This window comes from Bos mutus, chromosome 13 (assembly GCF_027580195.1).
Source record: "Bos mutus isolate GX-2022 chromosome 13, NWIPB_WYAK_1.1, whole genome shotgun sequence".
Taxonomy (NCBI): Eukaryota; Metazoa; Chordata; class Mammalia; order Artiodactyla; family Bovidae; genus Bos; species Bos mutus.
The window spans coordinates 66,344,256-66,360,280 of NC_091629.1; the positions used below are offsets into that span (position 1 = coordinate 66,344,256).

Sequence of the window (16,025 nt, forward strand, 5' to 3'; positions counted from 1 at the left end):
AGAAATGACTACTTTGCATACCACAGCTGCTACCACAGCCAGGCTCTGTCCACTATCTCACCAAATCTACATGACAGCCCTTGGGCAGAGGTACCACTCTTTTTGTCCCCACTCACAAAGGAGCAAACCAAGACAACGAACAATGAAGTGACTGTCTTAAGAGTCACAAAGCTGAAGTCTAAGCCTGGCCAGCCTGGAGTCAGCAAATTTGCCTCCGTGTACAGAGGGTTTACTGTACACGGGAAGACACTGAAGCCTTCCAAAGAAGGCTCCCTGCAAAGGAATCCTATTCTTAGCAAGGCATTGATTTGGGAGTGGGTGAAAGGGAAACCTCTAGGTTGTGGCATTCCTCAGTCCATTTGTTTGATGCTTTTTGTCAGCTTAAGAATGTTCCTTTTGGGACTTCCCTGGTGATCTAGTGATTAAGAATCCACCTGCCAAAGCAGGGGACATGGGTTTGATCCCTGGTCTGGGAACTAAGATCCTACCTGCTGCGGGGCAAATAACCCCTGTGCCACAATTACTGAGCCAGCGCTCTAGAGCCCAAGCCACCAAAATGAGAAGCCCGAGAACCACAACCACTCAGGGCAACTAGAGAAAGCCCTCTGGCAGCGATGAAGACCCACCAACAGCCAAAATAAATACATTTTAAACATTTCTAAAACAATGTGACTTCTTATTCTCCTCTCCTATACTTTCCCACTCAGGGCTCCTGGCAGTCACCTGTCAGTGTGTGCCGAGTGAGGATCAGGCCTCTTCAATTCAGTACTTGGTTTTGTAATATGTGTTTATTTACTTGGCTGTGCTGGGTCTTAGTTGTGGCACACAGGACCTTCTATCTTCACTGCAGCATGTGAGATCTAGCTCCCTTCCAGGGACCAGACCTGGGCGCCCCGCACTGGGGACCTGGGTCTTAGCTACTGGACCACCAGGGAAATCCCAGCTAGCATTACTGAGCATCTACTTTGTGCCAGATATTTTTTCTAGATGCTGGGAATATGGCGACGAGTTAGACAGATGCTCTGTTCTCAGTAGAGCTTAGATTTTTAATGAGTGGCTGAATGACTAAATTAATATTATAATAATTAATGTCTAAACCCATTGTGTTGTTTGAGCTGGCAAATCACCTCCTCGACCCCACGTCCATGTTTATGGGGCCTGTCATGAAGGTCACTGTCGGAGGAAGAGAGCTTTTGTTTAATAATTAAACAGGAAAATGGCAACCCACTCCAGTACTCCTGCCTGGAAAATCCCATGGATGGAGGAGCCTGGTAGGCTGCAGTTCATGGGGTGGCTACAAGTCAGACACGACTGAGCGACTTCACTTTCACTTTTCACTTTCATGCATTGGAGAAGGAAATGGCAGCCCACTCCAGTGTTCTTGCCTGGAGAATCCCAGGGACGAGGGAGCCTGGTGGGCTGCTGTCTATGGGGTCGCACAGTCGGACACGACTGAAGCGACTTAGCAGCAGCAGCAGCAGGGCATTAGGAGGACTTCCCAGGTAAAGAACGCGCCTGCCAATGCAGGAGACTAAAGAGATATGGATTCAGTCCCTGGATCTGGGAGATCTCCTGAAGGAGGACATGGAAACCCACTCCAGTATTCTTGCCTGGGGAATCCCACGGACAGAGGAGACTGGCTGGCTAGAGTCCATGGGGGTCACAAAGAGTTGGACATGACTGAAGCAACTTAGCACACAGCACAGGGCATTAGGAGAAATGACCTGGCAGCAGGTAGCTTTGGGTCAAGAGCCTCAATATTAAGCAAAGAGGAAATGACGATAAAGGAAAAGGGTAAGCAAGTACCACTCAGGGACTTCCCTGGCGGTTTAGTGATTAAGACTCTGTAGTCCCAATGCAGGGGGCATGGATTCCATCCCTGGGCAGGGAACTAGGATCCCACATGTGATAGTGTGTGACCTAAAAAAATAAAAATAAATACCACTCAGATTGAGTTAACCTGAAACTGACTGGAGCCTACAGCACAGTGAAGCTTTCCTCCCTGTTGGGGGTACAGAATGAGCCACAAAACATGAGCTCAATTACTGTTAATTACCTTCTCCATTTTCACCATTAGCTTCCTGTCTTTTCCCTAACTATGTTTTTGTGCAGCCTAAAAGTAGAGAATTATATTTTATTTGGTGGACATACTGGGGACTTAAGCCCAGGAGACAGCCTCTCAGATAGCTCTGAAGGACTGTCCCAAAAAGGCAAGCGAGGAGCCAGGAAATACCGAAATTTTGGGAAAAAAAAACACAAACAAGCAAACAAACAAATAACCCCCCAAAGTAAGCAGTTGGAACATGAAAAGATTACTGCTAATTAAAGAAACACCAAACAGAACCAGTTAATGAATTTAGCTCATTTCTGTGTGTGGAAAGATGCAAGAGACTGGACTTACTGAAATCATTCCTTTGTTATGCACCTTAACTATTCTGGGGGCCAGGAGCCTGCTTTTCTCCATCCTAAATCCCATCAGGGTGCACAGTGAGGGTGAGGGGGCTGGCTGCAGAGACTGAAGCCTTGATGGCTGCAACATCCTTTGTTTACTGATTTGACAGATGACATTCCTCATCCACAGAAGCTGAGGTTTCTACTTTCCTTGAGCCCCACTGGACTACAGGACTGTCATTCAATCACCAGCAAAGGTTTGAGCTAATGGAACAGGCAACCAGGTTCTCAGGTATCCGCCAGCCTCTGAATAGCCTCTTCAACAGCCAAGACCTACTGCTGCATCCCAGACTCCTCTAGGGATGCAGAGGCATAAAGAAGAACAATTATACAGGGGACCTGAATCCCCTACCCCAGGGAGTCACTGTTGTAGGTTAATACACATTTGCAACTTCTCTCAGGAAGCTGAAAGAAGATCCTATTGGAAAGGCTCATGGACTGACATGGGTGTGACTCACCAATAGAGGGGAATGTGCAAGCATTAGGAACATCAGCTCCTTTTCAGTAATTTCTTCACCTTTCATCATTGTCTTTTCCAAATGGACGGCCAAGACATTTTGAAAAAAATTGCTGAGCCCTTCCAATTTCCACCTCTGGCTACATTTTATCTAACTTTAATAAAAGCATCAGCAAACAGGAGTTGGAATGGCCATGACACACTTCCTGATCTGTACAGATCTCATACTGAGTTTGTTGTTCACAGGCTGTTTCTCACTCAGGAGCAGACCAGGGGGAGCATGGGGTCAGGAGGAGAAAGGGGAGAAGGAAAGACACACCTCTTGAAATAAATTCAGACAATTAAAATTCCACCTCACGGGCACCAACATCAGGAAAGATTTCAACAGGAGAAATAATCTTAGACTAAGACACCTTGACACAGCCTCTGAAGTCAAGGTCTCTGGAAAAACTCAGCCAGGAAAGTTCTGTATATGGCATCACTGCTTTTGGCAGAGAACTCGAAAATTGAAATGAAATGCAGTCAGGCAACTTCTAAGCAATTTCAAGTAAGTACAGTCATAATTCATCTTTAGTCAAACAATGTGAGATTTTAATAAGAGCAACAGGAAAAGTTCTAGAAGGAAAGAACACTTCTGATTTCCATTGTTCTGCAAACACTCCCTCCCAAGCAGTGACTCCCCCACCCCCAACCCCACGGTTACTAAGTGGGAGTCTGGTTTCTGAAACAGGAGAAAAGGTAAACCATATTCTTTTATTCTGGTAGTGGAGAAGGATGATTATTTAATTCTTATGTAATGCCGGGCAGATAATATGCAAAGTGCAGTTGCTGGTGTGATTTTGCAGAATTTGTGTGTTCTTAGCCTCCCACCCAAGTAGCTGGAAAACATCCATGTGAGGGCACAATGCTTACAGGGGCCTCGCTCTCTCCTTGGCTTTGAGATGGGTATTTAACCTCTTATGCAAGGTATTTAACCTCTTTCTGTTTCATCTGCAAAATGGAATGGGGCTGGTGGTTCTGAAGCTATTTATACAAGCCTCAATGGTGCTATCAAGATATATAAACTGCTCCTAAAGTGCCATGTCATCCACAGAAATTTTGTTACACACACAGTAATAACAACTATTATCTTGACCATCTACAAGTCCTGATTGTGACCCAAACTTGATTAAACTAATCAATGTCTTTACATAGGCTTCTCCCACTCTTAAGAGTTCTAGAACTCTATATTAGCATAGATATAGGATCCCAAATGGAGAAGGAAATGGCAACCCACTCTTGCCTGGAGAATTCCAGAAGAGTCTGGCAGGCTACAGTCCATGGGGTTGCAAAGAGTCAGGCATGACTGAGCAACTATCACTCACTCAGGATCCCAAATACCAGTGTTTTGGGTGAACAATAAATCTTAGGAGAAAAACAGTATAGAAGAAGGTTGTTTTTTTTTTTTTTTGAATAATGACAGACTCACAAGAAGTTATAAAAGACCTGCAGAGAGGTCCCTAACACCCTGCACCCAGCTCCTCACAGCTTCTCCCAAGTGTAATATCGTATATAATTAAAGCACACTATCAAAACCAGGAAATTGACATTGGCACAATACCATTCATCAGAAACTATTAACAACATTCAGACCTTACCAGGATTCGAATCCCCGTTTGTAAAACAATGTGAACATAGCTAGAGGTAACCTGAATCATTGGCAAGAAATTTTTTCTTGGAGGTAACCTGATATAGGGAATTTGAGTTTGCTGCCATCAGACCCAGATATTATGGGCAAATTATTTGTCACTGAGCCTCAGTTTGTTCATCCATAAAATAGGAATAATAATACCACCCAAGTAAGTTGTTACGAGAAGATATCTCCAATTTGAGGGTGGCATATACTAGGAACTCCACATATAATTGTATCCTCAGTTCCCTCAGGAGACCTGACACTTCGCTCACAGGATGTTGTAGGAGTCCCAGGTAAAGTAAAACTACCTAGTTCTCTATTATTATTTTGCTCAGGCTAGTCTTGTCTCTTAAAACCAACATCCGGGACAAAGGCACATCCTCAAAAGATATGAAGGGAGAAATTTCAGCTCTGGGATGGACTTAATGTCTCTTTTCTTAGAAGCAGCTCCCCCAGCCCAAGAAAGTGACTTGAAAACTTTGAGACTGCCCAACTGCAACAGCCATCCTCCACCCAGCAAGCTCGGGGGCCTGGACTCTGTACTCCTGTGGGCAGGAACCCACGCTGGACTTGAGGACAGACTTATCCCGAGGGTCCTCTCACATGCTCCTCTCTCCTGGCTCTGATGTGGACTCTGGAATTACCCTAAGGCTTTGACACTGGAAGTCAGGAGGAGGAGGCATCAGGCAGTCCCTAATTGTGGGTTTTCTTTTCTGCCTTCTTGACTACCCCCAACCCTGTGCAGGTGCCCAGTTTGCACTAATTGAGGCACTGGTCCTCGGGGTGCGAATAACACACACAAGGGCTTCCCCTCCTCCGGGTTTTATTGTATCTCACAAGGATTGTCTATAATAAGCCAACTGGGCAAGCGCCATCCTTCATTCTCTTTTTGGTACAGTGCCTGCCATGCCTTAATGCCCAATTAATAAAATTACAGTAATAACCCTCCTCTGGCCTACTGTTCTGGAGGCAGCACTGGGCCTCTGGTGAGCCTGTGTGGAACTCCCCAAAGCGGAGGTACCGGACAGAGGCCCCAGGGTCCCCACAGTGCTGGTTGGAAGATGGGGTGGAGAGGGTCAGGGGACATGAGGGTTGTATGGAGGAAGGCACCCAGACAACAGCAAGTTCTGGAAAGGAACTTGGGATGGGAGGTGGGAGTACCTCCCGAACTTTTTGTGGAGAGCGTCAACCCAGGGCCAGAATGACTGTCTTATTGGAACGTTGGAGCTATGTGCTAAGGACAAATTCCTTAAATCTCCTTAGGCTCGATTTTTCCCATCTGTAAATGGGGTCTACACTACCTACCTCTGAGATCATATATTATGAAGACAAAAATGGGAAGCAAAAAGCACTTAATAAATGTAAATTTCCTCCCCAACCTATCCTTCAACCTGGAGATGTTCACGGTCAACGCTTAGGCGCTGAGGGCCGCCTGCTGCGCACATGGCCTGGGGCTTTCTGTGCCCGCGGACCTTGGACGTTGGGTGTGGAATCTCCCCTAGAGTTCCTGGGTGGATTGAGACAGGAAGAGCTGCACAGAGGCGCGATCCTGCAGAAACCAAGCTAAGTCACATGGGGAGCCCCCAGTGCCTCCGGAGGGCCATCAGCTAACCAAGTGCGAGGGTATGGGCCTGAAAGGCGGGTGTAGTTACTCCCAAACGGCCGGGCGCTGTGGGCGCCAAGGTCTCGTCCACGGCCCCCCGAGGTCGGCGGGAGCGCAGGGTGGACCCGAGCGGGTGGCGACGCGGGCGGGCGGGTGGGCGCGCGGCCGCCAGGTGGCACCATGGCCCCGGGCCGGGGCGCCTCGGCGGGCGGGGGCGCGAAGGGGTTAAGGCGGCGGCAGCGGCGGCGCGGTGGCGGCTCTCTTCGGGGAAACCCACCGGGGCGCGCGGAGGCGGGAGCGGCCGTGGGCTGCGGGGCCCGGCGCCGCGCCGGGCGGGGGCGCGGCCAATCGGGCGGCGGGGCCCGGCGCGCGCGGAGCCAGGCGACATGGAGGGAGGCGCGGCGGCCGACCGCCCGTGACGCGCCGCTCCGAGCCGGTGATCGGCCAGCCCGCGCCGCCCGGGGCCCTGCGGCGCGGAGATGAGCAGGTCGGCGGCGCTCCTGCTCTGCCTGCTGGGCTGCCACGTCTGGAAGGCGGTGACCAAGACGCTGCGGGAGCCTGGCGCCGGAGCCCAAGGTCGGTAGGCAGCGGGGCCCGAGAGGCTCGAGGGCCGGCGGCGGCGGCGGGCTTTGTGTCGGCCGCGGGCCTGCGGCAGAGGCGGCGGGGCTCCCGGGCCGCATTGTGTCCCCGCGGCGGCCGAAACCCGAACCCGAGCCGCCGCCACCGGGCCCGCAGCCCAGTGCCGCGCTCCCGACGGGGGCGGCGCCGCCGGGGAAGCCGCGATGCCCGGGCAGATGCTCCCGAGGGGCCGTGGGCCGCCGGGAGTGCGGGTGGCATCCGCTGCAGGCTCCTCGGGTGGCAGGTTTGGATGCAGCCGAGGATCCTTTATGCACGACGCGGACACGCGGCTCCATCTCCTCCTTCGCCCGGGCTAGAGCCGTCGCCCCCCGGTAGCCATCGCCCGCTCCCCACCTCGGGGCTCGGGTGCTCGAAGCCCGGTCACGAAGGCTGCGCTCGGCCCTTTTGTTGCGGCGGCTGACGGGGTGGCCGCCGCCCCTGGGGTGCCCCCTGCGCCCCGGACCCCCGAGGTCCGCGGTCACTGCCCGCCTCCAGCCTGCCGCAGTTTGGGAAAGTTTCGGGGTCTCCTCCCCTTCCTTATCCCAGGCCTTAAGGGATTTGCTGGATAGCCCAGGAATCATCCCCGGAAGGGGAGACAAAATTGGAACTGGGAGGCCCTAATCAATTTTTTTGTTGTTGTTGTTGTTATTTTAAATCATTTCCAGGGCTCATGCCTTTTGTCTCATCTTTGGCCTTTGCCAATCTGCTTTCCAGCCCTGGGAGGAACGTGATCGCCTCTGAGAATGGCCACAAGCCTGTCTTTTGTTTTCAAAATAAGAATGTATTTGTGGGGACGCCTAAAGCTTCTTTTGCACCCGTTTGTGGGGTCTAAATTGAATGCTTCTCTGTTGCCTGGCTTTTCAAAACGGCGAATGAGGCCGCCCCAGGTAAACGCCTGGCATACCCCCAGGACACCGATGCTGGGCCTCGCCGGGCCTCTCAGGTCCACCTGGAGGATTTCCCTGCAGCTCTGTAGCCCCCCACCCCCGCCCCGACTCCCAGACTCCTTGCCTCGAGGTGTCCTTTCCTCCAGGAAGGTGTGTGTTCTGTGAAGTCTGCCTTGAAGACTGAATGCACCGCGAGCGGTCCATCCTCCTGCTGGACCTTACCTTTCCCTCTTTCCTTTTTGCCCACCGCTCACCGTCTTCCCTTCTGACGAATTTTCCGAGCCCAGGAGTGCCTGGGAGCAGAGAACCCTGGTGGATTTCCACCTCTGATGTTCCGATAGGAAAGTAGGTGCCCCCCACAGTCCGCTGGGTTTAGTTTGTTGAGTTAAAGGTTTTCCTATTCATCGCCTGCGACATTATTCGCTGGCATCTCTTTCATGAACTGCTTTTTCTATAGCTGTGCTGGAATAGGACCATTCTGAATTGTGTATAAATTTAGTCATGCATATCAGGGAAGGGGGACATTGACAAGGTACAGAAAAGACTCATGTATCTCTTCGTGTAGGAAATAAATGTTTAGGACATTAGCTCATCAGTGTTGAATTGCAGCCTTCTTCATTAATACCCTACTGATGTTTGAATCAGCTATTTCAATGAATATGATATTTGTGTTTCAACAAGGCCATTAATTCCAAGGAATGGGTGGAATTTTTTTGTTTTGCACTTGAAATAGGAATATGGAAATAGTAAGTTCATGTACATATAAAATAGGGGAAGGTATAGCCTTAACTGGAACAAAACAGATCTACTAGGTTTAGGTCTAAGGCCACATTTTGCAGAGATATTGCTGCTGAAAATCTTACCTAGTAACTGAAGTCTCAAAAATGGACTATTCTGTGCAGTGGGTGAGAAATGCTCAACCTTAGCAGCAGCAGCAGCAGCAGCAGCAGCAGGAGTACCTTGGGCATCCAAGTGGCACAGGTAGTGAAGAACCCATCTGCCAATACGGGAAACATAAAGAGATGCGTGTTTGATCCCTGGGTTGGGAAGATCCCCTGGAGAAGGAACTGGCAACCCACTGCAGTATTCTTGCCTGGGGAATTGTGGACAGAGGAGCCTGGTGGGCTATAGTCAATGGGGTTGCAAAGAGTTGGACATGATTTAGCTTCTAAACAACAATAACTAAGGTACTAAGGAGTGCCTTAGTATGTGGTATGGTTGAAGTGGGAGATCCAAGAATCTTGGAATATTTTTCCCCAGGATTACTTCCTTGACTGTGTAGGATGGTTTTTTAAAACGTTGAGCCCAGGAGCTCAGCCATGACACAGGGTCTCACTAGCTGGCATCTGGATTTTGAGCTCATAGCATTTTTCAGGCAACAGGACAATAATAAGAAGGGCACCTTCATCCAGCTGAGTTCTTCAGATGGTCTTGACACTTACATCTTGTAACATAGTTTTAAAATTCATGTCTTCTCTGCTCTCTGGGGCCACATACACAATGAAAACGAATAATCCCTCTGATTTCACTTTGCATTTTCCACAGCAGGTTGTAAATGGTTTAGCACAGAGCTGGTGTCGAAAGGGTAAAAAATTGAAGATGGCTAGCACCGCGTTGGCCAAAGAGTTCGCTAAGGTGTTTCCATTCCATCTTATGAAAGACCCAAATTAAGTTTTTGGCCAACCCAATACATGTACTATAGGGCACCATGCATGCATTTTAAGGGAAAAAAAAAACCTTCAATATTTACCTTCCTGGAAACCTAATTTGTAAGAGTTTTGCTTTTACTGTAATGGAAACTATGACACAAATCATACTTGGGGATTTTGTTTGTTTGTTTTGTCTTCGAAAGCTAGGCTTGCAGTATCTTAGTTCCCCAACCAGGGATTGAACCCATGTCCTTGGCAGTGGAAGCTCAGAGTTCTGACCACTGGACCGCCAGGGAAGTCCCTGTGAATCATGCTTTGAACTTGCATTGTGTTCACACAGATGTTATGTACCAACCAAGTTTAGATTAGGAAAAACTAGAGATCTTGAGCACACAAATCATAGACCAGAGTATTCCCATTATAGTCCTGGGGCTAAATGACACCTTTATTAAATGAACCTCTGTTCTGTCATCTGAGGAAACTAACATCTGCAGAATTTCTTGGCATAACTTTGCTCTTTATATATTCAAGATAAAATTTAAGGTTTGGCTCTTCCTACTGTAGCTGCTTTGAGTCAGCAAAGGGGCTTCAAAGGCAATGGTTCGCTGTCACCATGAGGCTTGGCTTTGCTGATTATGTATTTGAACTAGCTCCAGCATATGATTGCATGTTTTTATGAAGTGTTTTCATCTAAGTTGCCTTAAAGTGTTTACAGTATCTAATTTTTTTCTGGGAATTTTACAGAAATGATTACTCACAAGCATCCACTCATTCGAACTTTCTCCCTCCTCTTACACAACTGTACACTGAGACTGGCTTGATGGGGGCAGGGGGCTCAGGGTCAGGCCACTTGAAGAACCATAAGCTGTGCAGACATGGCCCACAGAGATGTATTTGTGAACCCCAACACTCTCTTTATGGGATTTCCCAGGTGGTGCTAGTGGTAAAGAATCCACCTGCCAATGCAGAAGGGATAAGAGTGGCAGGTTCACTCCCTGGGTCAGAGGGATCTCCTGGAGGGGCAAATGGCACCGCACCTCAGTATTCTTGCCTGGAAGATTTCATGGACAGAGGAGCTTGGTGGACTATAGTCCAAGGGGCTGTAAAGAGTCGGACACAACTGAGCGCACGCACACACACACAAAACCCAGAAAATTCTCTTTATATGACAAAAGAAAAGTCAGAGCTAGGTTGCCGTTCACTGTCTAACAGTAAGGTATTTTGTAATGATGTGCGAACTTTTTGTTCATCTCAGAAAAGCTACAATCTGTCATAACAACTGAGATGAATGGTTGCCTCTCTCTCTTCTCTGTGAGAGATCTGTTCTTAGCCAAATTCAAATTTCTGTTGTTAGAACATCATGATCAGTTGAAAGACCACGAAGGGATGAAAACTATCAGGAGGTTCATCCAACAAGCATGACTTATGCTGACAGTATATTAAGAGCATAACATCTAAATAAAACTCACATCTAAATAGGCTCACATCCTGGGAAACTGTGGGACTTGAACTTGCCAAGACTGCTGGGCTTCCTTGCAAGCCAGGTGTGGGAATGCTGTGCAGAAGCAACTGCACTGTTGAGAATTTCTGGCGAAGTCTTTGAGATGACTTTAAGAATTCTTTTTGTATCCTGTTTGTACTTGGTAACTTACAACTTATTAACTTAAAAAATCTAACTGAGAGAAAGAAACCATTGGATGAATTCCTGAACTAATAGCTTGCAAATGAAAGTACTTTCTAAGTTTTAATCAAGCCTTCATTTTTAAACAAATTACTGATATCTCTGTAAATCTAACAGTTTATCTTTACTATTTTTGGCAAACACTGTGCTGTGCTTAGTCACTCAATTGTATCCAGTTCTTTGCAACCCCATGGACCGTAGCCCGCCAGGCTCCTCTGTCCGTGGGAATTCTCTAGGCAAGAATACTGGAGTGCGTAGCCTATCGCTCCTCCAGGGGAACTTTCTGACCCAGGAGTCGAATCGGAGTCTCCTGAATTGCAGATGGATTCTTTACCAGCTAAGCCACCAGGGAAGACCTGCTAATTTAGTAATTTTAGTAAATGCTACTTACTAAAAAAGCACAGGGAAATAAGTTAAACAGACAACAGACATATATAATACTGTATGTGGAGGGAGAATTGTATGTAAATATTTTCATCCATTAGATTTCAGAAGTCTAATCGGAAGAATTTGTCCTGTGATAACACATATACTTCAATAATGCTTTTATAGTTTGATCCAGTTATAGAGTAATATTGTAAACAAGTCATTTTTATTTGATTTCACCAGATGTGACTTCAGGACTTTTTATTTATTTTATTTCTGGTTGAGCTGGGTCTTTGTTGCCACATGTGGGGTTTCTCTAGTGGAGAGCAGGGACTACTCTCCAGTTGCCATGCGCAGGCTTCTCGTTGGTGTGGCTTCTCTTGCTCCAGGGCATGGGCTCGAGGCGCTCGGGCTCAGTAGTCCTGGTGCATGGGCTTAGTCGCCCCGCTGCACGTGGAATCCTCTGGCCCATAGATCGAACCTGTGTCCCCTGCGTTGGCAGGTGTATTCCTGCCCACTCTACTATCAGGGAAGTTCCTACTTCAGGACTTTGAAAGACCACAGCCCTGGCTGAAGTATTCAGCTCCAACAAATATGGAAATGAATGTACTTTAAAAGTATTTTTAAAATTAAGCTTCAGCATCCTAAATAGACCAACTTAGATAGCATATTCTAAAGCAGAGACATTACTTTGCCAACAAAGGTTCGTCTAGTCAAGGTTATGGTTTTTCCTGTGGTCATGTATGGACGTGAGAGTTGGACTGTGAAGAAGGCTGAGTGCTGAAGAATTGATGCTTTTGAACTGTGGTGTTGGAGAAGACTCTTGAGAGTCCCTTGGACTGCAAGGAGATCCAACCAGTCCATTCTGAAGGAGATCAGCCCTGGGACTTCTTTGGAAGGAATGATGCTAAAGCTGAAACTCCAGTACTTTGGCCATCTCATGCGAAGAGTTGACTCATTGGAAAAGACTCTGATGCTGGGAGGGATTGGGGGCAAGAGGAGAAGGGGACGACAGAGGATGAGATGGCTGGATGGCATCACTGACTCGGTGGACGTGAGTCTGGGTGAACTCTGGGAGTTGGTGACGGACAGGGAGGCCTGGCGTGCTGCGATTCATGGGGTCGAAAAGAGTCGGACACGACTGAGCGACTGATTTGATCTGATCTGATTATATGAAATTAATCGTTCTTAAATTCTGCAGTGTGACCCAAAACCACCCACTTTAGAAAGGGTTTCATAGTGAGTTCCCTTAAAGTTAACAGTTCAGTCTGCATACTTAAGATGACTCCACCTTCCTCTGATCAAGCCTCGGTTTGAAATGATTTGCCAGCTCCTCCTCTTCTCAGTAAAAGTGAAGCTCCAAATGTTTGCTCTTTCTTCTTTCCTTTACCCCTTGAAGGATCTATTAACCCATAGAGATTCCACTAATTAAAACCTATTTGTGGATGATTCCAGATTTTCTCTCTCTTGCCTTGACCTGGTGTCTTGTCTCTATTTCTTTCTGTCCAGCAAGCTACTGGACATCTCTAATCAGCACATGGTGTTGACAAACTCAACCGCCAGCCTCCTTCTCCAATTCACCTTACCTTAACTTAGCAGCTTATCTATTAACTGGACTAAAATCTGGATGTGCCCTTAGATCCTTTCTCTACTTTAGAAGCTGTTCAGTTGGTAATCATAAGGGTGCATCTATAGAGCACAATTATATAGATGTCTTTAGATCCTGGTAGATGGGTTTATACAGTGTCAGAAGGATCTTTGAGGTCAAGTTTATATTCTTCTTCTGAAGAGGAGGAAACCCAGTCTGAAAGTGAAGGGACCCTCAGATAATGGTGTTCTCTAGCCACACAGACCCTGTGGAAGATGGAGTCATGGCCCCCAAAGATGTCCACATCCTGCTCCCTGAAACCTGTGAATACCATAGTACTTTACATTGCAGGAGGGACTTGGCAGAGCTAATGCAGTTAAGGATCTTCAGATGGGAAGATGATTCAGGATGGTGCTTATAAGAGGGAGGCAGGAAGGTCAGAGTCAGGGAAGGACATGTGACAACAGAAGCAGAGGGTCAGAGAGACAATGAAGATGCTTCACGGCTATGGAGGAAGACAGGAAGGGCCAATTGCCAAGTAATGCAGGCGGCCTCTGGACAAGGGAAAAGATGAGGAAATGGATTCTCCCATCCAGCTCCCAGAAGGAATGCTGCCTTGCTGACATCTTCACTTTCGCTCAGTGATGCTAATCTGGGGCTTCTGACCTCCAGAACTATAGATGGCAAATTCATGTTGTTTTAAGCTGCTGAGTTGTGGTCCCTTGCTAAAGTGGTATAATAGAAAACCAATACAGTACTTGCCTGGTGGTCCAGTGGCTAAGATTCTGTGCTCCCAATGCAGGGGGCCGAGGTTCCATCCCCGGTTGGGGAACTAGATCCCACACGCCATAACTAAGAATCTTGTGTGTCCCAACTAAGACCTGGCACAGCCAAATAAATAAATATTAAAATAAAAAGAAAGAAAACCAATTCAGGCATCGACCCCAAGGACTATGAGAAGAGATGCACCCATACACCCAGGGTAATTGTTCAGTGTGGACCACTTTGGGGGATCAAGCTGCTGCTGATAACATTTGGAGACGGGTCTGGACTTTTTTTTGCATCTATTTAACAAGATTATACCAAATTGGAACATTGTTGGGGATCATTGGGGGAAATCTTAAGGGCCTCACCACCACCACCACCAAAATCACTCACATTTTTCCGAAGGAGCTCAGTGGACTATGACTTTTGTTTGTTAGCAAGATCTTGCCTCGTGTTCAGGCATCATTCTTGCCTTCCCTTCTCATCTCATCAGCAGTCATTCAGTCACCTCTCTGCGTTCTCCCTCCCAGGCCTCTTTTTGCCCTCATAGATACTTGTGCAAAGTAGTGTGTCTTTCTGGAGAAGGCAATGGCACCCCACTCCAGTGTTCTTGCCTGGAAAATCCCATGGACAGAGGAGCCTGGTAGGCTACAGTTCATGAGGTTGCAGAGTCTGACATGACTGAGTGACTTCACTTTCACTTTCAGTGTGTCTTTCTGTTGTAGTCCATTCTTTCAACTCAAGCTTTCTCCATGTGACCCTCTACAAACACCATTTTACTCATGTTTCTCTCCCACAGAAAAACTTGACTCCTTCTGTTGCCCAAAGTATGGAGTCTAAATTATGACATCTGGCCTTTCCTCACATGTCTGTTCCAACTTTATCTCCTGTTCTTCGCCAGGTTAAATCATCGCCTCCGGCTAGACTGTTCCATTGTCATCCCCTGGGTGCTGGTTGTATATCTTCACTTTCTTCACTCCATGCTCCTCTTTTTTGTCCTTAAAATCCTAAATGTTGAGCGTCTACTGTATGAAGTGTGTGTGCTCAGTTGCTAAGTCATGTCCAACTCTTTGTAACCCCATGGACTGTAGCCCACCAGGCTCCTCTGTCTGTGGGACTTCCCGGGCAAGAATACTGGAGTGGGTTGCCATTTCCTTCTCCAGGGTATCTTCCCTACCCAGGGGTCAAAGCTGTGACTCCTGCTTGGCCGGGGATTCTTTACCACTGAGCCACCAGGGAAGCCCCTCTGTATGAAGACCCTGTGCTAAACACTTGTTATGCAAAAAAGGGTGATGTGGAAGGGACAGTATATTTTGGGGTAAGCTTGGTTACTTAGGGGTGCTTACCCTCTCATATTTTACAATCCAATCAGAACAGAAATAGAAAAATAAATTAGGAAGGACCTAACCAAGGTACTTTAATGTAATTAGACAAGAGTCTCTTGAGTATGATGAAACCTATTAACACTTGCATGACTAAAATCCAGCTCTAAGTTCTCTATGATATTTATTTCCAGATATTTCAAGGATTTGTCCACAGTAGGACACAGGAAGTTGTATTTGAGAGAACATAAGCACACAGAACAGAGAAGGCAATGGCACCCCACTCCAGTACTCTTGCCTGGAAAATCCCATGGACAGAGGAGCCTGGTGGGCTGCAGTTCATGGGGTCGCTAGGAGTCGGACACAACTGAGTGACTTCACTTTCACTTTTCACTTTCATGCATTGGAGAAGGAAATGGCAACCCACTCCAGTGTTCTTGCCTGGAGAATCCCAGGGATGGAGGAGCCTGGTGGGCTGCCATCTATGGGGTCGCAGAGTCGGACACGACTGAAGCGACTTAGCAGCAGCAGCAGCAAGCACGCAGAACACCACTTATTGCTTCTAAAAGTTGTAAGTTAGGTAAGAGGTGGCCTTTTGGTGATCAAATATTTAAGCAGGGACAGCATTGATTGGACAATATGGATGCTGTGGTGATTTCCAATATCAGTTGAAGCTGTGAATAGTAATTTTCATTAACAATTAGGTAAAACTCATAGTGCTTACATTGGTGATAGTATGATCAAATACAGATTTAATATGTTCAAATAGTTCAAACCCTGAGTTTCCTATGAAATACATAAACATACTCAAATATGAGAACAGGCAAGATTTTTTGAGATTGTGGAAAGTAGAAAAGGGTTTTGAAAAAGCTAGCTTAAGAGAAGTGAGTACTGAACCTATAAAAGACTGGTTTGTTTCTCATTTGTTTTGTTTTGAGCTGTACCCCATAGGGATAGAGACACATG

At 47.3% G+C, this 16,025-nt stretch overlaps 1 protein-coding gene across 3 annotated transcripts in view; it reads left to right on the forward strand.

Moving 5' to 3' along the window:
• The first annotated feature begins 6,428 nt into the window (after positions 1-6,428).
• The window catches only part of FAM171A1 (family with sequence similarity 171 member A1), a 134,142-nt gene continuing 124,545 nt past the window's right edge, over positions 6,429-16,025 (forward strand). For 2 of the 3 annotated variants that reach the window (XM_070381912.1, XM_070381910.1), the window contains exon 1: positions 6,431-6,759. Coding sequence is in view for 2 of the 3 variants with exons in the window: in XM_070381910.1 (XP_070238011.1) it covers positions 6,663-6,759 (97 nt within the window). In the remaining variant the exon portion in view is untranslated. Of the gene's footprint in view, positions 6,760-16,025 lie in introns of all 3 variants that reach the window. The other variant, XM_070381911.1, reaches the window with a different exon arrangement.